Source organism: Pan troglodytes, chromosome 12 (genome assembly GCF_028858775.2).
Source record: "Pan troglodytes isolate AG18354 chromosome 12, NHGRI_mPanTro3-v2.0_pri, whole genome shotgun sequence".
In the NCBI taxonomy this organism is placed as follows: Eukaryota; Metazoa; Chordata; class Mammalia; order Primates; family Hominidae; genus Pan; species Pan troglodytes.
The window spans coordinates 83,789,233-83,815,714 of record NC_072410.2 but is presented as its reverse complement, the minus strand read 5'-3'; the positions used below and the strand labels follow the sequence as shown (position 1 = coordinate 83,815,714).

The following is a 26,482-nucleotide window of genomic DNA, read 5'->3' as shown; positions in this document are numbered from 1 at the left end:
GAAAACCCTGCTTCACAAAGATGGGATGCTGGAAATGGAAGCAGGCTTTTCAGTGCTTTGTGGCAGTCTCATGATATTCTGCCTTGACTTTAATCCAGAACGTATGGAGATTTGAAATTATCTCAAACCTCCTTTTAAGGCCACCAGATGCAGCTGTACCATTGAAGTTCATCAACTCACTTGCCACTGTAAAGACTGCCACTAGATGCAGCTTAATTGTCACTTGCCACTTACTGATAGGGTTTTGATATGAGTCTGCAAGCAATTGATTTATTATGGTCTCTGTGCAGTCTAACCTCTCTGCTAATGTTAATCTGTATTTGCAGTCACTCCCCAGCATTAGCATCATTGTCTCAGCTCCACCTCAGATCATCAGGTATTAGATTCTCACAAGGAGTGCGCAACCTAGATCCTTTGCATGTGCATTTCACAATAGGGTTTGTGCACCTATGAAAATCTAATGCCACTGCTGATCTGACAGAAGGTGGAGCTCAGGCAGTAATGCAGGCAATGGGGAGCGGCTATAAATACAGATGAAGCTTCGCTTGCTCACCCACCCCACTGCTCACCTTCTGCTGTGTGGCCCAGTTCCTAACAGGTCACAGACTAGTACTGGGAGTTGGGGAACCCTCCCTTAAATCATTCGTTTTCAAATCTAAGTGTGCGTAAGGATTACCTAGGCCTAACTGCAGAGATTCTGATTCAGAAAGTCTGGGATGGGTCTCAAGAAGCTACATTTTAAATAAAGGCCCAACCTGATCCTGTAGTCACAGGACCGCACTTTAAGAAACACTGCATGTCTAGCTCCAAGGTCTAGTTATGAATCTTAGTAGAATCTCAGAGAATTTCTGTATCTGCAACCCCCAGTTCTCAAAGTCAGACCCATATGTTTCCCGAAAAAAAAAAAAATCCACCCTCACACTTTGCTTCTCTGTCAGCAAGCAGTCACCTATCTAATTCATGAGACTTTTAGGGCATCATTGGTGTGGTTTTTGCTTTGACTTCTTGGGGTTCTCTAAAGGTTATTCAAAATTCAGCAGCTGTTTTTAAAGTTGCTCTTAAATTATAGTCACCTCAAGGTAAATACTTTGTTCATATGGAATATAAACATGTATATAAGTGCATATCTGGCTTGTATGCATATAAATATACATGCACTTCTATTTAGCACATCTCACACTTAGAAAAAACTAGAGAGGTCACAAAAGATACAGCCTTATTTTTAACTTATTTTACTTTATACTCCAAATAGCAGGGGTTAAGAATTGTAAAAACTGTATTACAGGCATATTTTCAGGTTGAAAGTATTAGTTGACATTTACTTCTAAACAGGTCTGACTTCTCAAAAATGCCTTCCCTCAATTATGCTTAAAATGGAGAGTTAGGAACATGAGTTTAAAACTAGCATTACAAGTAAGGAACATCCTTATTTTGTAGAAAGAGAAACACCTGGAGATAAGAGGGGACTGCTACTGGTTTTCTAGCACGACAGTGTTTGTGTCAAAATAAGAATTTATTCACTCGTGGAGGACGTTCTTGCAGTCTTCTTTTAAAGTCCACTTTTTAAACATTAGCTAATGTTCTTTATTTCCTTATCTTTAATTATTGTTATATATTACACTAGACTATTTGCCTTGATACATAGAAAATACTACACTCAGCAGGAAATTATCCTCTTTTCGCCTGCTGGTTTCTTCATTAGCCTAGGTTTGCTTTAGTTGGGATTGGGTGCCCACTGGTAGTGTTTTGGCATGGGAGAGGAAAGTCACAACACTACAGAATTGTCCCATAGTCAGGATCCATAATAACGTTGGAAGGAGTAAAGAAAAAAATCCCTCTTTTTTGTTTCCAGGAGATGCATTTAGAAGATACTACCAGATTCTGTCCCAAAGAAGAAAGAGAAAGTGAACAAACATCTTTCAGCGATCAAAATCCCAGGCAAGACCAGAAGGGGGGCTTTCGCAGCTCCTTCCGCAAGCTCTTTAAAAAGAAGTGAGTAGCCCTTAGACAAGACAGCATTGTAACTCATTTCCCTTTGGGCTAAATCTTGAGGTTTTAACAATAATAAGTATCAAGTAGCCTGGTCTCACACAACTGCTTCAAGTACAGTGCCTGCACCCAGTAGCCACAGTTCCGGCGGGGTGAAGATGTTTCTCATTGTAATATCCCAGAGTAGAAGCAAACTCAGCTCTCTGCCCTGCCTCTTCTGTCTTTTATCCCTCCTTCCTTGTTCCCAAAGTCATGTGTCTTGAGAGGAGTGGGCAGAGGTGGTTCCCTTGAGAAATGAGCTGGTGACAGTCAAAGCCCTTTTAGACTGGGAGGAGTGGGATCCACTATTGGGGTTGGGTGTCATGGGTGCTCCATCAGATCTCCCCATCTGTGGAAAGTTTTCTAAGGGATCTCAGCGCTTCTGCATTTAGGGGCCTGTTGTCATCCTGGGTGCTAATTCATGTTTATTAGGACTTCTGTTAGTGCTTTCCCTGAATGAGTGGATTTGGCTTGGCCCTAGTTAGAAATCACTTTAATGGAGTTTCTGTATTCCATAAGAGGCAAAAATAAGGCATTTTCCTCCTGTGGTCCTTCTGAGATTCTAAGTCGTTGTTGTATAAAACATCCCCCACAGGCATTTTGGTCAGCACTGTCTTACAGTCTGGGAGGCAGTGGCCAAACCCCAGCATAAAATGTAAGGAAGAGAGAGGTGAGCATTAGCATTTGACCGTAGAGGGATCTGCCAGTCCAGCCACTGCCTGCCTGAGAGACTGCTGTTTCAATCTCCACTGGCTCAGCCTACCTCCCTCTCCCTTAGAGAGATTTTTCCTGCTGCTTAGTTACTCTTGGTGGAGGATGTTCTTGCAGTCAGTTTTAAATAACAAGTCTTCATATTTTAGTAGATGGAAAAGTTAAACAGAGGCATTATTGCTGCCTTTGGAGAGTTGCCAATAAGTGAGGAAGCACAGGGAAATCACCTTTTCCTTGAAGGTCGAGGTCACTGGCTGATTTAGACTGTGGTCCTCATGGAGGAATTGGGGGCAACCCTGGAGTGAGGACTTTGTTTTTGCTGGTTTGTCTAATTGTAATTATCCTCCTGTGGGGAGGGTGGTACTGAGATTAGTGGGCCTCTGACTGTTGGTCTCTGCCTGTTGTTACTGGAGAAGGGGGAAGAGGAAGGAAGAGCGACAGCTCTGCATGTAGCCATAGCCCTGCATTCTCTCTCAGTTTTTCTAAGGAACCCAGTGCATGCTTGCATGCTGCTTTGCTGGATCCTTACCCACCTTACTCAGGGTTTGAAGAGTTGAGAATTGTATTCCTCTTTCTAGGATCATATAGACTTAGATCTTTCTTGACCCAGCGCCAACATCTGTCAAGTTGACAGGGGTGGGAGAACCTGGAAACAGACACCTCTCCAGCCCACCCTGATTTAGACTCCTGAATCTTTCTTGAGACGGAGTCTGGCTCTGCTGCCCAGGCTGGAGTGCAATGGCACAATCTCGGTTCACTGCAGCCTCCACCTCCCAGGTTCAGGCTATTCTCCTGCCCCTGCCTCCTGAGTAGCTGGGATTACAGGTGCCCGCCACCACGCCCTGGCTATTTTTTTTTTTTTTTTGTAGAGGCAGGATTTCATCATGTTGGCCAGGCTGGACTTGAACTCCTCACTTCAAGTGATCCGTCTGCCTCGGCCTCCCAAAGTGTTGGGATTACAGGTGTGAGCCACCGCACCCGGCCAGACTCCTGAATCCTTCTAAGGACTGCAAAATCCTAAGGGCACAGCTTGAGCCTATCTTTTTTTTTAAACCACAGTATTCCCACAACAAACAGCCATTTTTTGCCCACTGTCATTTATAATGACTGGGTGCTGTCTATTGGAAAACAATGAGCAATAGATTCACCACTGGTCCCTTTACTAATTCCTATTTATCAGAGAGATGTAAGAAAATGTTTTGCCAGTGACATGAGGCAGAGGGAGTGGATTTGTCCTCTCTGGATTCAGAGGGCAGAACTAGGAGCAGTGGCTAAGAGGAAGAATTTCCTAAAAATGCAGCTGCGTGGAACTGGAGCTGGCTGCGTCATGAAGGAATGGATTCATGGGATGCCTCTGGTCAGGGATGCTATGAAAGTGGTGCCTGCATCGAGTGGGAGATTGTTTAAAAAATCACCAGAGTCCTTTCTAGTGTGGAGATTTGCTTTATCTGTAGTTTGACTTTGTTGTAGCTTGATCTGAGTAATCACATCTTTATATCACCTGAAACAAGAAATTAATGAAGCCTTGGGACCCATAATTTTGAAGCCCTAGCATGTAGAAGACCAGGTTTTATCTTTCTGTAGCTCCCCACTGACCTTGGTATAATGTAGAGGACTTGCTATGGGCTCTCCAAGTTCATGTTGGTTAATTGCTGTCAGTCCTCTTGTGGCTGTTCGGCATTCTCCTTAGATAAAGAGCCAGTGGATTCCCTTAGTCCTCTTGTCCTTTCTCATAGATCAGTCCCTCCTGCATCAATCATGTTGCCACCACCAATACTGGTGCTGTCCTTTGTATTTAAAATCCGAAGTGTTGTCTGAGTGGAAGTAAAGGTGGAGCCACAAAGAAGACTGTCTGTCTGGCAGGATTTCCTGGCTTTTTAGATCTGGCCTAGGGCAGTCAGTACCATCAGGTGCTTAGGGTGCTGCAGTGGGCACTTTGGAGACTTTGCATGGGTTGAAGAGGCAGCTTAAGTAGCATTTTCTGAGTGTTTTCATATGAGGACATGGAAAATTTGCTCCATTATAAGGTAGAGAGGAAGGTCAGGGAGGCCCCAGTGTAGCACAGGAAGGGCAGTGGCTTTTAACTCAGATGAGAACACACCATTCTTCTCATCAATTAAGCATTCAATCTTACATGCATGCACTATGCAAGACACTTGTATAGGAACCATGAGCGACATAGTCCCAGCCATTACACAGGAACTTGCACTCTGAAGTCAGGCCTGTGGACAGGTATAGGAAGGAACCAGAAGAGACATTCAGCCCATTTTCCTCCTGCATATCAGGAGGTCAGACTGGCAGCAAGCCCTGGGACTTTAAGAAGTGGCCAATCCTGAGTACTGGAACCATTGCAGAGCCTGGCCTCACAGGTCCAAATGGGCCAGTGCCAGCAAAGCCACTTGTGTCATGTCTGGGGCTTGCTACCTTCCTCCCCCACAGCCCTCTGGAGGCTTATTCCTGTCTACACTGACACACTTTTTGTTCCATAGGGGCTTGTTTGGCTGGTGGCCCCACACACCCAGAATGCTGCTTCGGGATGAAGCTAGGCATGGAGCCAGATGCAGCAGAAAACCTGAGAAAGGGTTCTCTTCCCTCTGAGGCTGGGAGGGCCGAAGGCTCATACCCACAAGGATTCAAAAGGGAGAGTCAAGTTGACATCATTAAAAAAATCCTGAAAAATGCCCAAAATATTTGGGGAAAAGAATGACCTTCTGATTGTTTCCATCTCAGGCACATTTGTCCTGGGCAGACACAAGGTCACATGTCCCTGAAAGGTATCCATAATTGATCAGAATAAAGGCTACATATCTTAAAGTTTGGAAATGTTAAGTGATTTTACACATTTTAAATGAGGATTCTTGGAACAGACTTACTGTGGTAGGCTGATGTTAGCTAGACCAATGCTTATTCCCCTGCCTTTGAGCAGGATGGAAGGCAAACTGTCCCATTCTAGAAGGATCTATACAGAGGCTGTCAAAGACTTAAACCTAGATTATTGTGAAGTCTGAGGCAAATGATACTTCATCTTAATATATACATCTTGCAACACTTAACGTTAACGCGTATTCTTGGTGGCAGATGTGGCAGTGGGGAAGAGGATCACGTGAGATAGCTTAGGAGTAGGGAATGTAGATGGTACTCTCTCTTTTTATCCTTAAATTTTGGGATAGTGGAAGATAAGGAATATGGCTTCCAAATGATTAATTCTACTTCCTCGCTCATTCTCTTCCTCTTTAGCACTTTAAAATTTACATTTGTCAGAGTGTCTCCCTTCTCGTCATCACCCTCCATTAATCCCATCACTGTCTATTTTCTTAATCACACACAGAGAGAGTACTTCTACAGGGCCCCGTATGTAATCATTTTATCTCAGTGAATCCTCTTCTTTTGGTGTCTTCCCAGCAGTTTTTGTATATGCCCAGCTTCAGCTGTTGAACAGACCATGTAATAGAAAGCAGGGCTGCTAAAGAATCCATTGATAACTTTATCTCACCTATTCTGTCTCCTTAAAGCTCATTTCAAGTCCCTCTCCCACTCTTACCCACTTTGGGGTTCTCTCTCATTTTCCATTTCATTTCCTATATAACTTGAACATTAAAGGGGATAATTGAAGGGGTAAACATTTTAGATTACTTAACCTTAATTACAAATGTTTCTCAATAAGCCATTTGAAATCAACCATTCAATTAAGTGTCTTCAATGTACTAGGTTCTGTCCAGCACAAAAGATGTAAGAGAAATAGTTCCTGCCCATTAGGAGCTTACAGATCAATTTAAGGATAACCTAACTATTGATACAAGGTATAGTACATAGCACATAGTAGGCACTCAACAAATATTTATTAAATGAATGCTCATTTCCTTTGGGCTCTCCAAACTCATGTTGGTTAATTGCTGTCAGTCCTCTTGCAGCTGTTTGGAATTCTCCTTAGGTAAAGGGCCAGTGGATGCCCTTAGTCCTCTTGTCCTTTCTCATATATCAGTCCCTCCTCCATCAATCAGATTGCCTCCACGATACTGGTGCTGTCCTTTGTATTTAAAATCTGAAGTGTTGTCTGAGTGGAAGTAAAGGTGGAGTCACACAGGGCTGTTGCTTTGGTTACCAGGGCTGACTGACTGGCCGACAGGATGGGTGTTTCCTTGCCCCTTTACTTCTTGAGACAGATGCATGTCTCCTAAAGCTTTCAAGGAGGATAGTCTTTCCAATCAGAGAACCAAGCCTTCTTAAATCAGAGGTTTTTGCAGCACTGGATTCAACTACCCCCATCCCCAGCTCCAAACAAAAGGTTTATTTATAGCAAATCTAGACTTGGTATGACCTACTGAATTTGCTATTTTCTTTGTCACTTGAGTGAAAGGAAAAGTTAGCAACAGGTCTGTTGTCTTTTCCTCTTTCCATCAAATACTTGGATGGTTATGTGTCAGTATGTCCTGGCAGCCATGGTACCCTTCCCCAGCGAGTGTTTGCCTGTCCCTACAATGTCTGCTCAGATGTGCCCTGCAGTCGGCCATGGTGGCTCCAGGAGCTCAAAAGCCATTTTTGTTTTATAGAGAAAGGGAATAAAAGCAAATCTGCTGGCCTTTTCTCCTTGATCCTGCAGGTTATTTCCTAGTAATTTAGGTATGCAAGGTATGCACTACTTCAGAGCCTAATGGCCACACCTTTGGAAGAGTCCAGGTGGCCATGTATATGTAAGCGTTATGAAGAGGTCAGTTAAAATGATCTTTACAAGGATGAAAATGAGCTTTTAGTCATGGCTATAGTAGAATGCTGGATTTTGAAAAGGATGAGCAATTTAGCTGTTAGTTTAATTAATATCAAGAAATGCAGAGAAATTCAGACATTGGAGACATAGGGAAGGTACAATTTGTGAGAAGAGCAGTTAAAAAAATTTAAGGTGAGTTTATGGACTTTGAAAACTAGACAGGGCGATTTTGGCATTTGTTTCAGAAATGGGAACGCAACTGGTGAAGATTTCTGTGGTCCTTGGGGCTGGTGGTGACATCAAAGCTTTCCTATTTTCAGGTAAACACTAAACAGTTGCATGTTGGAACCATCAAAGTGTGACATGTTGGGTTTTGGATAGACCAGATGTAGCTAAGAGGGGAAATACGAGGCAAAGATTTCAAGTTTTGAGTAATGACTTTCTGATGAGAAACTGTCCTGTGGGGGAACAAGAAGAAATAGCAGCCCAATTCAAATCCTGCCCCCGACCTCCTGCCCCTAAAACATAGGCATTCCTAGTCTTCTGAATAATGGAAGACATAGAGAAAGAATGAGATGGTCAAAAATATATCTTCCTAAATTTGGGGCACAACTGCAGTAATCAGGGATGATTTGAACTGGAGGTAAGGGGGATCTGTGAAAGACGAGAGAAGGCCCGGAGTTTTAGGGTGGGCCATGTGGAGGCTCTTTCAAGGGAGAACTCGGGGGGTTCCTGAAAAGGAAGAGAACCTCATCCCACCCAGATATCTTGCTTGATGAGTATCCAGATGTACTGGAGTTGAGAGATAGAGTAGTTTTTCCTCTCTGCACTGGGATGTAGTGGAAAAGTGTTCCTTACCAACCAGAAGTAGAAAGCATGGTGGGTGGCTATGGCTTCATCTGTGATATTGAATATCAGAGGGCAAAGTGAAAATATCTAGTCAGTCATCAGGTTTCCAGACATTAGGGTTTTTAGTCTTTGTGGATCCAACTTCTTTCTTTGAATAATGTAAAGAGATGTTTGAATTCTGCCCATTAATTCAGTAAATGATAGTCATGATTAACTTATCTAATAACAAGAGTGAGGACTCAACAGTAGCAAACCAATGATAGTGCAAGGACTCGGAGGCCCTGGATCCTTCTTTGGTGGATAGTGGAAGCGTACCTGACAGCCTCAGCATATGGAGAACTTGGTCAGTTGTATAGAAGCTTTGGACAAGCAACTTCATGTCTAACATCACTTTCATACACCCTGCATGAGGTTTTTTGATATTGGTTCTTAGTGTCTGGACTAGTTTTACCCATTCTAGGTCAGAGTTTAAGCTAGCCAAAGGGCCCCAGTCTAGCTTATCAGAGGTTATTTCCAGAAAGCCTCCTCCCTCCAGGGACTTCTGACATGAGAAAACTGGAGAAGGTGCAGAGCTGGAATGGATTACCCAAGTGGCTTAACCAAGATAAAGGAAGAATGCACCCTCGACTGGGGACTCAAATGGACTGATCTGAGTTGTTGACTATTGATTGGCTTTGGTCTCTTTTGTGGTGGTTGAGATTATAGTATCTCTGCAATCTGATTACTGTACGAATTTCTGCATTCTACCAAATGTAGCATATATGTGTGGTTGGCTTCAATAAATCTTTCATTTAAAAATGAAAACAAGCAAGAGTTTGTAATGTAATGCCAAATTCAGTGAAGGTCCTTGATAACCTTGGTTGAGAACCATGATTTCCATCCATTTTAATTTAAGATCCTTGATAATTTGTGGAGTTGTTACTTCATTGAATCAAAAACAGGATTTCTTGAATTTTCTGAGCTTTTGTTCCCCTATTATGTTATTACACAATATCTTACACTGACATATACAATTGTCACAATTGTCCCCATAAAGCATTAGAAAGATATTCTCTTTATGTTCAATGCAAATCTTAGATACACATGTCCTAAGTCATGAAATTCAGGGGAGTAAAAAGTATTCCAGTTCTAGGAAGCAACTGTTTTACAAATGCAAAACAATTGGGATAGATAAAAATATTTGAAAACAATTAAAACCAAATCAACCTGTACTTTATCTGTGTGCTGAGATTTTAGGTCCAGTGGATCAGAATACAGGGAAAAAACTAATGAGAATCCCTCAATGGATCCTTCACCCACCAAACAAGATTTCTTCAGAAACCGACTTGCTCTTGCAAATGACCTTGACCAAGGAACAGCTGTGTAAAACATACTTAAAGTTGTATTGTCAAGTGGTAAGATGAGGATAAAAAGCTTGTATATATCTGTGTAGGAATATATATCTATATCTATATCTATATATATATCAATGTATAAATCCCTGAGGAAAACTAATATAAATACTTACATATGAAACTAAACATACAAGACATTGAAGAGATGAAGATTAGTTTCTGGTTAAGATCTGGCTTTTTGAACCTCAACACTGGGGAAAAGGGAAATGAAGACTTTTCACATCATTACAGAAAAACACAATAAATTTGGAGGAAAATAAATGTTTGTAAGAATGAAAACTTCCAACTTGAAGTCATTCCCCGAGTATAATACTGAGCATGTTCATATTTAACATGGATTTGAATTTTATGCTTCCTAGGCATTTAACTTATTAACTCATCCAGTGTTCTTAAACTAATATACACTATGTTAGGGGCCAGTTCTGTCTTGCTTCATGTCTTCCAAAAACCCTAAGGCAATATCTAACATCCCTTAAGGCAAAGGATTAATTAACAGAACTGTATTTTATATGTTGCATATCTGAGTTATGGAGAATTTGTGCTTAAACCATGATTCAGAAGGTTCAAAGCTTAAAAACACATTGATCTCCAAACTTGTTCTGTGGTTATGGAAATCAGTAAAGGGAACAAGGATTTCTGTAGAAACTGGGGAGAGAGGAAGGCAAAGAAACCTTTTCCCTTGTGTGGGTTGAGCTGAGGATGGAAACAGTCCAGTCTGTGTTTTATTGAGTACTCAGTATTCAAGACCCACTAGTGATCTTGAGTGTCACACACACTCACGACCAGATGGACTAGGAAAAAAGCAGTGATTTAGCCACATCTTGTTAAAAAGACTTTCTGCAGCCTGAAAAGAAGGTGGCAATAGCACTAAAACTTCAATGGCTCACACACAGCAGTTGCTACAAACAGCAGGTCAAAGTGAAAATTCAGGATTGCAGTACTTGACTGTTTTCCTATTTTGTAAAGAAACCAAGCTCTTAAAGCTTAGATAGAGGAATCAAATTGCAACGAGGCCTGCCTGGCTCTGGGGTGATAAAATGTGCTCTGTTTCCACATGGATATGTGCAAGATGGTCAGCATCCTTGATATGCCCCAAACATCAGATTTATAATAGAAAAAAAATTGGGTTTAAACAATTTGTCTTTATTCCCAGGCAGTTCGGTATAGTAAATTAGGGGTATTTGGTTTCTGTTCATTCAAAATCTTGGTACTCAAACTGGTGTCTTCAGAAGCTGTTCGTCTATTGAAGCGTTTGTTGATAAAATAGGCAAAGGTTCACATGTAACTGTTGCAAGTTTTCTTCTCCTTGTCTGATGACAAATTAGGAACTCACCTACTGCGTTTTGAATAGTAGTTGTCTGGAACACATAAAGGATCACTGCCAAGTTTTTTGAGTTTCCAGTATCTAAGTTTAAGCCAAGATTTTTGTTTCCCAGAAGTTTATGAATTCATTTGAAATTAGATTTTTCTCTTATTATCTGGCCGGCAGTGCTTGCAAGCACAACGCCAAATCGACTGGACGTGGAAAGTGAAATACTACAGAAGTCACAATCTATTAAATAAAATGTTAACATAATAAAATTCTTTTCCCTTTCATCTTCTGTTTATCACTAAAATTGATCAGTTAGTAGAAAGGTTTAAAAACTATCACACACCTCACCAATTTTATTTTGGCAGCATCCTCTGAAAAATCTTGATGCTACATCTGTAGCGTAACTCCAAAATAATTGAGTTGTATTTTATGAAACTAGCTTATGAAACTAGTAATAATTAACGCTGCTACATACTTACTTACTCTCCAGGTGAGTTCCCATCACTTGATACCTGGAGTTTTCCTGAGATTTCTAACTGTCTCCAAGTACTTTTTGCTCCCATCTATCCTGCATGTCTTTAATACGGTATTCCCAAATATTGCTTTATGTGAAACTCTTCTGTTTTTACTTGTCTACAGTGAAATTCCAAACTTCTTGATGTGACCTCCAAGGCTTGCTCTCTCCAGTAAGGCTTTCTTTCTTTCTGGCTACCATCTCATATTTTTCAGAGTCCTAGGTGGACTGACTTACCTCAAGTAAACAGGGTTTTTACCGTTTCCCAGTCAGCTGTGCACCTTCCCCAGGCTCACTCTTGCTTCATGCCCTTTCTCTAGTTCCTTCCTCTCTGCCGATCTTAAGACCCAGTTTAAGTGTCTTCATCTTTTTGTGACTTCTTGTGGTGTAACTTGTTTATCTCTTTATGTGTTTGTTGTGTCTTCCCAGTAAGAATGCAAGTCCCCTCAAGGGCAGGAACTATGCCATATATTTTTAAATTCCTTTCCACCTCTAGAAGACTGCATAGTAGGTGCTCAATAAGTAGCTGATGCCAACATTAATGGTGGTGCTTTAATAAGCAGAAAGCTACAGAAAATAATTTTTACTCTTAATTTGACAGAGAATTCAGTTATCACTCTACCTCCCTGCCTTTTTTTTAAAGAAAAAATATCAGTCATGAAGGAAATATAGTTGCCTTCAGAAGCAGTTAAAGCCACCACTGCCACTTTCACAGCATCTAGCATTAGAAAACATCTCTCCAGCTTAAAAAAGGTCGTAGCTCACTGCAGCTTCAAACTCCTCAAGCAGTCCTCCTGCCTCAGCCTCCTGAGTAGCTAGGACAATGGGTGTGCACCACTACACCTGGCTGATTTAAACATTTTGTAGAGACAAGGTCTCACTATGTTGCCCAGGCTGGTCTCAAACTCCTGGGCTCTAGCTATCCTCCTGCCTCAGCCTCCCAGAAGGCTGGGATTACGGATGTGGGCCACCAGGCCTGTAATGTAATGTTGCATTATGGCCTATTAATGTACTGTTGCATTACATTAAATAATGCATGGATGGAGCAGTGTGGAAAAGAACTTGACAATGACTACATCTGTGGCCTCCAGCCCTCTGGAGAAGTGCACTTTACATAGGAGACCACAGATGTCTTTGAGAAGTATTTGGGTTGATAATCAGAAAGAAGCACTCTACCAAAAGATGAAGTAGATATTTTGCACAGGCTAGGAGTCGCAATAGGCCCTTTCTACAGGCTTGCGAGATCAGTATATATAGGCCCAAGCAAGGACTGCCCTCCTTCTCTGACTACAGAATTGGAGCCTTTGAGAACCAAGGATTTGTGGACCAGTACTCTAGGGTTCTCCCCAGTGGGCTATTTCATCCCATAAGAAATAGTTTAGTCTGGGACCTGAAACTAGAACATCAGGGAAACCCTTTGAGCGTGTTTTCTATAGCACCTCATGTCTCATTTCCTCACTGCCTTTAAGTCTTAACTAATACATCACCTCCATGAGGGCACTTGTAGAAAATGCAGATTCCTGGGCACCATTGCAGTCCCACTGTATTAGAATATCTGGAGGTGGGGGCCTGGAATCTGCATTTTTAAACTTTTAGTTTCGGGGTACATGTGCAGGGTTGTTATACAGGTAAATTGTATGTCATGGGGGTTTGGTTTACAGATTATTTTGTCACCTAGGTAATAAGCATAGGACCCAATAGGTAGTTTCCCAAAGGAATCTGCATTTTAATGCAGTCCTGCGAGTCATTTTCCCACTGAAATTTTAGAGATACTACCTATTAGACCAATAAATAGTATGATCTAGTATGTAAGTTTCAGCACTCAGATTCTATTCATAGACTGCATTTTAAAACAGAATAAAGAACTGATTCTTGAGATACAGAAAACAAACTGTTCATTGAAACCCAGTGAGTATTTTTGTATTCGTAATTGTCTGTAACCTTTGCTATCACACATAGTAAGATTCTGATTTAAGAATATACATATGCACATGATCATTACTCTATAACTTGGTAAAATTGACAGTATATTCCAGATAACCAATTGCATGCACTTAGAAAAATGACAAATTTTTCTGCATTAAGTTGTATCATAAAATTAGGTCTAGTTTTCAGATTAAACTTTTTCTTGAAACATCACCATTAATAACTTTCTGCCTGAGCCTAGAAAAATAATGCTTTTGGTACAGTTGGGATTCTCTTATCCTGAAAGTTCATTTGGAGGTGTGAGAGCAGCATTCTCAGCATCTGGCAGCCTGATATTTATAGTATATGGGCTGGTGAGTCTCACCTGGTGGGGATGGGTTGGAAGGAAAGGAAGGGAGAGGTACAGTTTTTCAAATAGGGGTATGGATAAAAAGAAGGTTGAGAAAACTGATGGAGACCTATATATTTTAAGGGAAAAAAATAGAAATTGATGTGTAACACTACAGCTGAGTTTTAAATATAGAACATAAAGGGATGAATTTAGGCAATACCCTAAAAATATGTTTGTGGGAGATGGTCAGATGTTCAAAATAATCAAAATTTTTATTCCCAAACCAAGTAACTTTAAAATCTGTTGTTTTCCAAGAGCTTAGTACATAATCTTTAATAAGTCATCTAAACTTGTTCCTTATCTACAAAATAGAGATTTTTATGCCTTCTTGCCTCATTCCCTTCAGATATATAGTAGCTGTAAATGCTCTTAATTCTTATCAAGAAAACTGAATGTGTTGGGTTTCGTCTCATGTATGTAAGCCTATCTATCTGAAGACATTAATAGGATCTACTGTAAAGGACTGTTGGTAGATACCATCTGTGCTTCTGTCTCTTCTCATTATCACATTTTTCTTTTCAACTGGGACAAACCCTTCAGCATACAAACATGCTCTTATTTCTCCCATCTTTAAAGCAAAAGAAATCCTCTCTTGATGGTTCTAGCCATGCCCCAGTTTTCTGCTTCCCTTTCATAAAACTTCAAAGAGGAAACTGCTCCAGTTCCTCTTTTGCCATTCTTTATCATACTAGGGCCCAGGCTTTTGCCCACACCACTCCCCTGAACTGCTTGTGTCAAGATCACCAATGACTTCCACATTGTCAAACAAATGGTTCCTTCTCAGTCATCTTACTCTATCAAGCAGCATTTGACAGGCTGATCACGTCCTCCTTCTATCTTAACTAGGCCTCAAAGACACAACATACTCCTGGTTTTCGTTTTTCTTCACTGGGAGTTTCTTCTTGGTCTCCTTGCTGATTCCCCATCTCTTCCTGCCTGTTTTTTTTTCTTTTTTTCTTAATTTTTTAATTTTAGAGACAGGATCTCCGTGTTGCCCAGGCTGGAGTGCAGTGGCTACTCACAGGCACAATCATAGCTCACTGTAACCTCGAACTCCTGGGCTCAAGTGATCCTTTCGCCACAGCCTCCAGAGTAGGTGGTGTTACCAGGCCTGGCTTGTCCCCTCTCTTTTAACATTAGAATGCTCCAGGGCTCTCCTTTGCTTAGAGCTCTTCTTTTTCTAGTCTATACTCAGTTCCTTTGTGATTTTATCCAGTCTGCTAGCTTTAATATCTTTATGAAAGTGACTCCCAATTCACTATCTTTAGCCTATTCTCCCAAACTCCAGACTAACATCTTCAACTGCCTCCTTGACATCTCTGAAGATGTCTAATATATTTATTGAACTTAGTATGTCCAAGCCTGCTTCAACCATATCTTCCCCACCCCAGTTAATGGTAAATTTATCCTTCCAGTTACTCTGGCCAAAACCTTGAAGTCATCTTTAACAATTCTGTTTTTCTTACACCTCACATTCCGTCTATCAGCATATTGGCTGTCTTTAAAATATATCTAGGCCCTGACCTCTTCTTATAAGGCACCTCCACTGCTATCACCCTGGTCCAAGCTATTTTCTGTTGGGTTAGCCTCCCTATTCCCACTATTTTATTCTCAACACGGCAGCCAGAGTGATCCTGTTAAAATGTCAATCAGATCTTGTCCCTGGTTACTCTGCCACTAAGAAGTCAAAAGTCATTACAAGGGCTTTTAAAGCCTTAAGTGAGCTTTGTCAAACCTCTGATGGCATCTCCTTCTCTTCTGCCCAAATTTATTCTTCTCCAGATACAAGCAGCGTCACTCTGCCTCACATGTACCAAGTACGCTCCTGCCTCTGGGCTTTTCACTGGCTGTTTCCTGTGACTTGACATAGTCTTCTCCCAGATATATGCATGTCTTGTTCCCTCACCTCTTCCAAGTCTATTAATGTCATCTCTATGAGGCAGGCTTCTGACCATCCCATTTAAATTTCACCTCCCCTGGACTTCCACATTCCCAGTCACCATATCCTTTTTTGTTCATAAGTGAAAACATTCGAATGTATAATATATTTATTTATTATGCTTACTACTTTTTATTGTCTGCATCTCCTCACTAGATTATAAAACCCCATGATGACATGTACTTTTGCCTGTTTTGTTTATTGCCATATTCCTAATATCAGAATTGTACCTGAAGAATAAATATTTGTTGAATGCTGAATAGTCAGATGGGCCCTTATCAAATGCTTATAACCTAAGGTCACTCAGAACTAATTTAAGTGATGATAAACAGCAAAGGAAATCATAAAGAATCAAATTATGAGGGCTTCAGGATAAGCAACCAACCTCTTAAAAGATACCTAAAAGCCAGTAAACTTTGACAATGCATCCCTCGTAACTTTAGTTAGCATTTACTAAGCACCTACTCTGTGAAAGGCATGTGCTTTACACATATTACCTTTAAACCTCATAATAGTCTCAAACAGTACATCTGTTAACCTCCTTGTATTGATGAGAAACAGATTAAATAACTAACTTCTGCAAAGTCACTCATGTAATAAGCAGTGAAACCAGAAGGTGAACACAGACATGATTCCAAAGCACCTGCTTGTTTCTATCACATTGATTCTTCCTTTTCTTGATGAGTTACTGAGGTAGAGAAATTAGCTTTTAAGTGGGCTATAGTTTTTCTTGCCTCCAGTAAGAATCAAGAGTCCTAAAATGTTTGTTAGAATGGCCATAAACTGCTTTTTTGGAATTGTACTCTGTATTGAAGCCATCCTTCCCTCTGGACACCATGTGCACATATCAGCAAAAAGGCAGGCTTAACTATGGACTGTACCAAACAGACTAATCTGCGATGACCTAAGAGGATTAAAATAAGTTAAAAAGTAAATCACTGGGTTAAAGCTCACAAGAAGTGATAATTCAAGAGAAAATTCAGAATCAAGTTTAACAAAAACATTATTTTCCTATAACTATTAAATTTATTACCTAGAATATACTCGATAATTCATGCTTGGACTGCCACATGATATTGGCTAAGTCATCTCATTTCTCTAGGCCTCATCTACCTTAATTTTTAAATCAGGGGATTGGCTCTCTAAGGATTCATCAATTTTTACATCCTATAGTTCACACTGAATGACAGTACATTTGCATCATTCTTTAGTTACAACCCTAAACTCACATTTTCATGCCAAGCCTAGAAAAAGAATTGCTAAAGGTCAGGCTACCTCATTCCAGCAGATGTCAGCAAAAGCTGCCTGTCAGGGAACGTGATATCTCAAAACTTCTTTTGTGGAATACAAATGCCTTAGCACTCTGAAACTTCATCCAGGTGACACTCAAGGTCACTTTAAATTACTAGTTTTCATCCCAGAGGCCTCCCACTCACTACAATCAATCAGCAGATTTGACACAGAAGGAAATGTGGAACTTCTTTTATCCTTTTATAACTTGATACAGGAAAAAAGTGCCTCCAAAGAAAGACCACAATAAAAATGCAAAATATTTCTATATGGCATATATGAGCTAAATGAGAATCACTAATGATTTCAAAAATACTGCCCTCTAAAATAAATACATGCAAAAATAATACACTTGTGGGCTATGTAAGGCATTTTTCTTTATTATTTTTCAGTTTATCTTAGTAATGCCAGAAAAATAACAGCCGTTATTTTCACTTTAAATGCAAACCAAATACTGCTGCACACAGAGTACAAAGATTACCTATGAACATGGTTAGGTACAAAGGCCATATTAGATGTATAGACCACACTTTGTTCTTACATCAAAGACCGACAGAGCAATTTTTTGACAATTATTTTAGCAAATAACCGTGCTACTAAACAAAGGCAAATACACATATATACACAAACAAACACGTCTCAACTAAAATTATACATGTCACTTTGACAAACAAATTCTCTGGTGGTTTCACCAGATATTTGCACCCCAAAGTTCCCTGCCCAAATCCCGCCCCCAAATGCTGACTTGATCTGAAGAAAAAAATTAGAGATGTTCTTAATTAAAGGCACATTTGGCAGCTACTGAAAGTGGCATGCATCTGGCACAGGTGCGCTCTCCCTAAGCCACACCACATGTACCTTCCATCTGTTATGCATCTTGTTTCTTTGAGTGGTAGTCCAATGTGACCCACTGTTAGCTAATTTGCTTTATAATTCTGCAGCAATTGGCTACTTAATGCACTATTTTCATTAAAGGCAAAAGGGAAATTTGCTCACAGTCGACAGAAAATGCACTTTACGGTGTCAAAAATGGAAAATAAGGCATGGAATTTACTAAACAAGTTACAAGTGCTTTTGTTGTTTAGATTTATAATATAGACTTCATGCTTCTTAAGTAGAGCTCAAAATATTTCATTGGCTCATGTATAAGGGATTATGAAATAATCTTAAAAGTTAGTAATGAGATGTTTCAAAGAAGAAAAATATTGAATAAAGTCATCATGTTCCCTTATAAATAACTTTACTGCATAATTCTATCAGCCAAACCAATATTAACCTTGCGATGTTTAGTTACTGGTAAAGATTAATGTGCAATACAACAGGACCTATACTTGTGTAGTCACACAATATATGTTAAAAGAATGAGTAAACCTATTCACAGCAGCAGAATACCAAGAAATAAATGGTTAAACTGTTTCTTTCTAAATCTGAAGGAACAAAAAGGTTTTCCTCAATATGTACAACACTAATAAATTGGGACACTCCTCCTATTTTGCTGAGTCACTTAAAAATCTGAATTTAAGCTGTCATATTAGAAGACAAACAATGAAATACAAGATTAAGCTAAACTTGAGAATTAAGATCATGACCATAAATACCAACTAATTTTTGGTTTACATAAGGTAATTTTTGATTTATGGAGGGAAAAAAACCTTTAAGAATTTAGAATCATAATATAGCCTCCAGCTGACATAGTAATTGTTCTCTGGGCTGTTGTTGACTGTAGTATTAGTGTGGCATGCTTTTTGTCAAATTCAGATCCATTAAAGCATCCTTGAGTTGTTTGTTAGAGAATAGTAACCTACTAAACATAATTTGATGCCCAACAACCTTTAATTAAGCAAACTCTCAATGTATGTTTCCTGATAATGTGTAGTCTTAAAATACATCAGCCTTGAAATATTTTCATTTCTAAAAGAAATGTTCCACATTTTGGAATGTGGTTAACAAAAAGTCATGCTGCATTTACCCCCTTGTAATGTCCAGGATTCAAAAGCAGAATTTTGTAATGATGCATTTATCTCCTCGGCCATTTCTGGTCCCTGATTAAATATATTTTCATTACTACAAGGATAAATTTGTCAACTAGTTAATGTTTCATATTGAGAAGAAGGCAAGGATACCATTTTCTCACCTCCCCCTAAGGGCATCCAATTGGCATTTTTCTAATCAGTTACCACTGCAGAAAATATTTTTACCTAAATGTAACAGTTCAGAATAAAAATATCCTCCATCCACAATGCATGTAAAACTGTTGCACAGTGAAGTGGTCTCCTAGAACCATGGGGTAGAAGAATACTTCCCTTTGGGAGAAATAAGATTAGAACTCCAAATTTGAATTTTTCCTCTTTATAGACTAGATAGGTTGAAAAGGGGTTATCACCTTATTGAAGGCTAACACATTAGCCGAAGACATACTGAAGGGGGTCCAATGTGACTTTTACCAGGTTCTCATTTGGAATGGGCCTGGGGCAATTAAAAAGAGAAGTAATCCATGAGACATAAAAAGAGAAATCTTAGGGACAATGAGGCTGGCCCAGTAAAAAGTCCAGGGAGATTCTGGACTGTCTATCATGATTAGTTGTAGCGGCTCTAGTAAGTTGGCTCACATAAATACTGTTGAATGGATGGTCTTAGGGACACTTTGCATCCAAGAGGGGATTTGAAATTAATGTTTTAGGACGCTTTTCAAAGAGGAAATATTTTATAAAGAGAAAAATGGCTACCATCATAGGAATGGTACAGATATTGAAAAAGGATTCAATTCTAACAAATAAATAAGAAAATAGGATAGACTGCTTAATGATGGTGCAGTTAACATACCTTCTGGTCTTAAAGGACTACATACTGTACTATCGTGATGTACATTTTATGCTCTAATAAATATCATAGGAAATTATTAAAAGTACTAGGTTCCCACCATGTTGCAGCACTTCTAAAAATGTCTCTAATGGTGTGGTTAACAGAATTGCTGAAATGTTGCTTCATTATTCAGAGGATACATGCAGGTGCTGATGAACCAGATAACTCTCTAAGGATGGAATACTGCACATTTCACAGACATTATAGTGGAGATTAATAAAATGTTTTCTCTTCAAGAAGGTGCATGCATTTCAGTCACAGTATTTGTTAGACTCAGAAGAACAGTACATACGCTTTATGAATAATCCATATTATGATAGTAATGATGCAGGTAGATGTTCTATTATGAATAGTTTTGATAAAGCAGAAAACCTCAAGCAAGGTAGAATGTTCAATATAAACCTTAAGAAACTGTATACATGTTGCTTAGGAACTTAAAACTTACTTACAAAGTTCTGCTTAAAAGATACCCATCCTATTCTAACCAAGTATCTTCCTATATGCCAAGCTGTGACTTTAGATCATTCTTTAAGATTAATACATATATCCAGAACTAGAAACCAAGGCGTACCACAAAACGTGCTTTTATGTTTAGTGTTTTTGTGTGTTTTTCAACTAAAAGAAATAAGAATCAACCATTTTCTTCATATAATAATTTAATATATGCCAGCCAAACAAAGTATTTGTATCTTTATTCAATTAAATTAAAACAGACCTGCCAGGTATATTATATAACATTCACTATATACATATGATTTAGGCAATGCAAGGTAATTCTAGATATGCTGATTACTCAACTATGTGTAAAACATGAGCGGTGTCAGTGATGCCCAGCAAGTGCTCCTTTTCACATTGGGTGCCTGCATTTCCATGGTATGGTTAGAGGGATAGCTACGAGCCATGACATGGACTACCAGTAAACTTCTGTGGGAGAAGGAGGGAAAATGACAATCTAGCATAGATTAACAGTCTCCTAAATGCAAATAGAATACTTGACAGTTATTTTTTTTTAAAAAGTTCTTCTGTCATGTTAATGACACAAAACTTCTCTTTTTTGAAGGCAACACCACCACATTTTGTTTGGGTGTGTGGGGACAGGTTGGGGGAATGCTCTTAAAATTGGTACAATTATTCCTAAAAAAACAACAACAAAAAAGTACCTCTTTGGTGAAGCCTCGGTACCCATTCAGTTCACCGTAATAATCTGTAAACAGGACTGTAGTACAGTGCCGGGCCTTGATTTCAACAAGGTCAGGTACCACAGCCTTTCCTCACAGTCCTTTGAGTGATTTTTAAGAAAATATTCTAAAGTAGAAGAGTAAAGCAAAGGAAAACAAAGGAAGATATTAAGATCCCTGTTTAAGTTTTTTTTTTAAAAGTGCATAATTTGAATTACAAAAACTGTCATGTGGGCCTGCTGGACACTAGACTGTGTTTTCCATCCCTTTAATGATCACTTCACAAAAGATCACTTCACAAAAAGAGGACTCCTGCCTATTGGCCAGAAAAAGTCCCTTTATGATTTTCAGGTGCAATCAGTTGTCCAATTCCTCTAGGTCGGTCTTTCCATATTCTAAACTGGAATACCATTTCCATTGTATAATTACATCTAGGTTAAAATTCATTGTCTTATACCGCATCTTGAAGAAGAGTCGTTAGTGTTTGGAGTTCTCATTTTAACTCCTCAGTGCTGGCACATTCAGTGCATCCATTGCCAGCAATGGATTTGGGGCTAGGAAAATACACATCCCAGTACAGAGGAACTCAGGAAGAATGGGCATTCTCCAACAGTGGTGGTCCATCTCTGTGCATGGATGGGTGTGTGTGCTCTCTTTTGTAAGTTTTTGGAGGGAGTTTAGGGATATGTTGAGAAGTGCTTTGTCGTGGAGGAACAGGCGGCCCAGCAATGGAATGAAGGTCCACTTCTTGTGTCAATGGTGGTGATGGCAGATGCCTTCTTGTGCCGTGAGGAGAAGGTGTTTGAGGAGGAGGTGGTGTAAAGGGGGAAGGGCTGTTTGGGAAGAAGGCATTGCCATGGTCACTTTTTTTGCCCAAAGGGGGAGGTTGGAGATGTAGTGGTGAGCTTGAGAAAACATCAGGTGTCCTCACAGGTTCTCGTGGTGGTAATAAGGGAGGGCTTTCAGGAGGGTCTGAGATAGAGGTCCGGTCTGATAGTGAATATCGTGGTGAATAGGCTTTTGATGTGGGTTGCCTAGGAGGAATGGCTGGGGGACTGTCCAAATGCTTAGACATAATCTAACAAATGAAAAGAATAAAATACACATTTATTAATAAATTTATGAAGTATCATGACTATAAGAATTAAGTTGGGGTTTTCAAACATGCTATTGGCAGCATGCTAGGTGTGGAACAGGGAGTTTTGCCATATGTTTTCTTTTTAATTAAAAAAAAAATTTTTTTTTTTTTGAGACAATGCCTTGCTCTATTGCCCAGACTGGAGTGCAGTGGTGCAATCATGGCTCACTGTAGCCTCAACTTCCTGGGCTCAAGTGATCCCCCGACCTCAGCATCCCAAGCAGCAAGGACCACTGGCATGTACCACCATGCCTGGCTAATTTTTTTCATTTTTTGTAGAGTCAGGGTCTTGCTCTGTTGCCAAGGCTGGCATATGTTTTAAATGGGAGGTTCTGTCAATTCATAGAAAAAAAAAGTTTGCTGTAGTTTTTACTTAAATTTTTTTCCTCAAAATTTTGTTTGCTACTGCTTGCTTAGCTTATCACTCAATCTAAGATCATTTCTAATTTAGCATAAAGTACCTATTTTATAATTTTAAGTTAACTATGTTAACATTCATGAAGTTCTACAAAGAGTGTCTTGTCTTGACTTATCCTGGTGCTCTGCACTCTGGACAGCTTAAGAACTAATGAATTAAGTTTAACAGCTGGCCAAAAAGAAAAAAAACAAAATTAAATAAGTAGAAATAATAGCTATTTTGAGCCTTTGGGGTCTCTTCCAAACCCAGAATTTTCATGAAAACTCCATTTAAAAGTATGTCAGATTTACTATTAAGGGCTCAGATAAGTAAATTTTAGCATATGTCAAAATACAGTTTGACTTATAATGTGCCTTCATACAAAGCTTCAGGACTTTCTCTGTATGCTTTTAAAGCACTGCTTGAAACCAAATTCCTCTTACTTTACAGATTAAAACTTTTGTTTTTTTCCGAAAATAACCATAGCCTTAGGTTTACAAGGGTCTTGAATGCATACCAAAATACTACCTTCAGAAGAAAGAAACATTACTGCATGCTAAATCTATATGTAATCCTTGTTTAAACTATTAAGCCTGTATACTCTGAAATGTTAACTTATCCTAGTGAGAACTAAACTAGACAGCCGTTTATTATAATGTAACTGTAATGATTCCAATTTCTACACAACAAGATTTCTTACTTTACCTTAGATGGTGAAGATTCTGCTGGGGCAGATTCTGGTCGTCTTCGTGGAGGAACAGGAGGAGGGACAGGCACTTCATCAGTGCCTTTGGTTAAACTTATAGATGATACAGAAGCAGATCCTGTGGGATGTTAAATTTTTAAGAAAAAGTCCACAGGAATTTTATTTCATTTATTTACCTTGAAAAGTCTTAGCTGGAAATTGCTTATAATTAAAAGTAATGTGTAGAAATACCAAAAGCTGTTCAATAAACCAATACCGAATAGTATTTCATTAAAGCAAACTGCCATAAAAGCATGCAGACATTTTTTAGCAGAATATTTAGAAAAAAGCTGCCTACGGTATTCTGTTATTTTGCCTGAACAAAATAACATTCCCATGGTTACTCTATTATTGAAATTTTTAATTGAGTCTGATTCTCAGATGTCTGGGAGACAGTGAGCTACTGAAAATCTTTGGAATGGTAATTTTTAGATTCTATAATGGGTTCATTTTTTTCTTTGACTTTATTAGAATTTATAGAACTTCCCCACCTTACTGGATAGTCCCTGGGAATAGAGTTTGTGCTCTTAACCACTCTCTCCAATGTCTCTCCCTAGCATTTCTCTCAAAGGATGCAAGGGAAAGAATCATAGTGTCTAGGTGAGGGGCCTCTCCTCATTTTGTTTAATTATAGGCTCTCCTTTGCCTGTAAGCAAAAAGAGGCTCATTATACTCTAAATCCAAAAATTTTAACGGTGATGGCACTATTCAAGACAACGGAGGCAGCCCTGACCATGAAAAGAGAAATTACACTAAAATCTAGTGAATCTGATTTAAGAATAAGTTGGTGGACTGGCACAAAAAAAGTAAGTAAAGCCACTAATTAGAACCTCTCTTACAGACATTTATGGTAACAAGAACATAAGGCAGGCATATAAATACACTTTGGAAAACAACACTTAAGTTAGTTGTTTATACCTACTATAAAAAAAGATGTGAAAAAAATACTTAAACCATCATTCAAAATTATAGTTGGCAGTTTTTTTTCCCTTTAAGCATTAAGCTTTTTATTTTGTCATATGTTATAAAATATAGAACTTAAAAAGAGTACTTTGTGTACTGCTATTATTTAAATGATCAACATTTTGATCACCTACCTTTTTTCTTAAGAATATAGTTAATTCAGCTTGTAACTAGTATTTTCCATTGTACATATTTTGAAATTGTATGAAAGGACAGCAAAAAAATTAGCTTAAATAATTAAAATAATGGAATTTAGTGACTTGTTAGTTTACCTTAAAATTAAAATGGAACTTTATTTTGTTTATCAGTATTTAGGCTATACTTTGAATAATTACAATTATAAGAAAGTTCTTCTAAAGTCAAAAGCAGTTGTCTATAATCTATCCTGCCATCAGGATAAGTATATTTTGTGATTTAGAAACTGCATGTAGCTGCCAGCATTCCCATATGCGCATGCATGCTCTTGCCTTTTTTTTTTTTTCAAAGTTCAGCATTAAAATATACTTAGAACTCTATAGTTGGAAAAAAGAAATGGTTAAATGTGGAAGCCACTTATTTAATATGTTCTTTTAAGAGAGAAACAAGGTTTTATAAAAAGCATGAAAAATATATAAATTTAAGCAAATCACTTATGATCTAAAGATAGCACAAGTGAAGGCCTCACTTCTAGGATGTTGCAAGCAAGGTACCAATGCTGCCAGACCCAAGAAGAGTTTTAGCAGGAAAGGTTACACTTGGTTTGATTTTTAAAGCCAAAGCAAGAATTATGAGTCTTAAACCAAATATACTAACTTGGGCCATGGGGCAGAGTAACTTGGATAAAGACGGTATCATTGCCTGTGAAAGGAAACAAGAAAAAGTAGATTTTTTTCTTTCATTGATATATTCAACTCATCTGTAAAAATTTGTATTATGATGAAAATGTTATTGTCATTGTAGTTTTAAAGAATGCTGTAACAGTTTATAGTAAAACCTCATTACTACTTACTTTTGAGAAGAAAAAAATATCATATTGGGAATTTAAGATTCCTTTTAGCTTTACTTGATTTCATAATTATTAAATGAAAAACATTCATAAAAAATCGTATATTACTGAAAGACTTTTTAAAATGTAGAAACCCAATTCAAGCAAAAAGTTCAGCTGGATGTATATAAATATGCCATTTAGTAAAGATTATTTTGAAAACTCAAACTTGTGAAACAAGTAATAAGTTTATTTTATGTAAGTTGAAAAATAAAAAAGTTACTAATTATATGTCTTTCAAAAATGTTCTTGGGGCATATATTCTCATCACAAAATAACTAGCACTTTGGATATAAAACAAGCTTGAAATTGATACAGGGTTTTTCCTTTTATAGTCATAAACTTTTTTTTAAAGTCATTAAACATTTGGTGCCTAGACTCATTTTACATAGGAAATTCTGATAAATTTAAATTTAGAAAGTCTAATTTCAACAATATTAATTATTTTAAGGAAAAAACTGAAAATCAAAAGCGAAAGCCCCAAGAGCATTAAAGTAGGAAAATTGAGACAAAAAGCTAGGTGATCTATACTGATTCTAAATCAATATAGTTGTTTGTTTGTACAGTGTCTCATATTAACAACAGATGGAACAGATAACGTTATAACATCCAAGAGACTAAAATAATACTAGACTGTGGTAATTTTTTTTAAATTCAGATGTCGTGTTTTTTTTTGCACAATAGGCAATCCCTCACATAATTTGGAATATTAAGTTTATTCAAGCATATTTGGTCAGAAGGAGGGTGATCTCACATTCCAGATTTCTAGGCAGCCCTAATTTCAAATAATCTGTCCCATTATCTGATTTCCGTATGTACTGATATTTATTTGGAACCTATGATTCCTAAGTGTAGCAATCCAGCTAATTCTAATATTACCTTTCAGAAGATTAAAATTCATTTTTATACTCTGAAATTACATGAAGCTGTTGCTCTGCCAATGATTTTCTTCCCTATTAGCCACCTATAATTGAAGATTGCCTGGTTGTAAAAGGGAGCCAGAGATCTGACGTAATAGAGATTAAAGGAGTATCTAGCTCTAGCGTTTACCTACTTATATATGTCCCACTTTTCCTGGAAAAGAAATAAACATATCTCCTGGAGATATGCCTCAAG

At 38.5% G+C, this 26,482-nt stretch overlaps 2 protein-coding genes across 23 annotated transcripts in view; one reads left to right on the top strand and one right to left on the bottom strand.

The window, feature by feature from the left end:
* ARHGEF33 (Rho guanine nucleotide exchange factor 33) overlaps nt 1-9,966 on the top strand; it is an 84,244-nt gene extending 74,278 nt beyond the window's left edge. For 4 of the 16 annotated variants that reach the window (XM_525737.9, XM_054678357.2, XM_063789975.1 and 1 more), the window contains 2 exons: nt 1,853-1,992; nt 9,530-9,966. In XM_525737.9, coding sequence (XP_525737.4) covers nt 1,853-1,992; nt 9,530-9,659 — 270 coding nt within the window. In that variant the 3' untranslated portion in view covers nt 9,660-9,966. Of the gene's footprint in view, nt 1-1,852; nt 1,993-5,228; nt 5,551-7,689; nt 7,765-8,828 lie in introns of those variants that run through there. The other 12 variants (XM_063789979.1, XM_063789977.1, XM_054678359.2 and 9 more) reach the window with 10 other exon arrangements.
* Nucleotides 9,967-17,419: 7,453 nt separating this feature from the next.
* Nucleotides 17,420-26,482, bottom strand: part of SOS1 (SOS Ras/Rac guanine nucleotide exchange factor 1) — a 142,917-nt gene continuing 133,854 nt past the window's right edge. For 6 of the 7 annotated variants that reach the window (XM_063789973.1, XM_515425.7, XM_009442356.4 and 3 more), the window contains 3 exons: nt 25,135-25,179; nt 23,340-23,458; nt 17,420-22,177 (listed from right to left, as the gene is read on the bottom strand). In XM_063789973.1, the coding sequence (XP_063646043.1) occupies nt 21,686-22,177; nt 23,340-23,458; nt 25,135-25,179 (656 nt within the window). In that variant the 3' untranslated portion in view covers nt 17,420-21,685. The remainder of the gene's footprint in view (nt 22,178-23,339; nt 23,459-25,134; nt 25,180-26,482) is intronic. The other variant, XM_009442353.3, reaches the window with a different exon arrangement.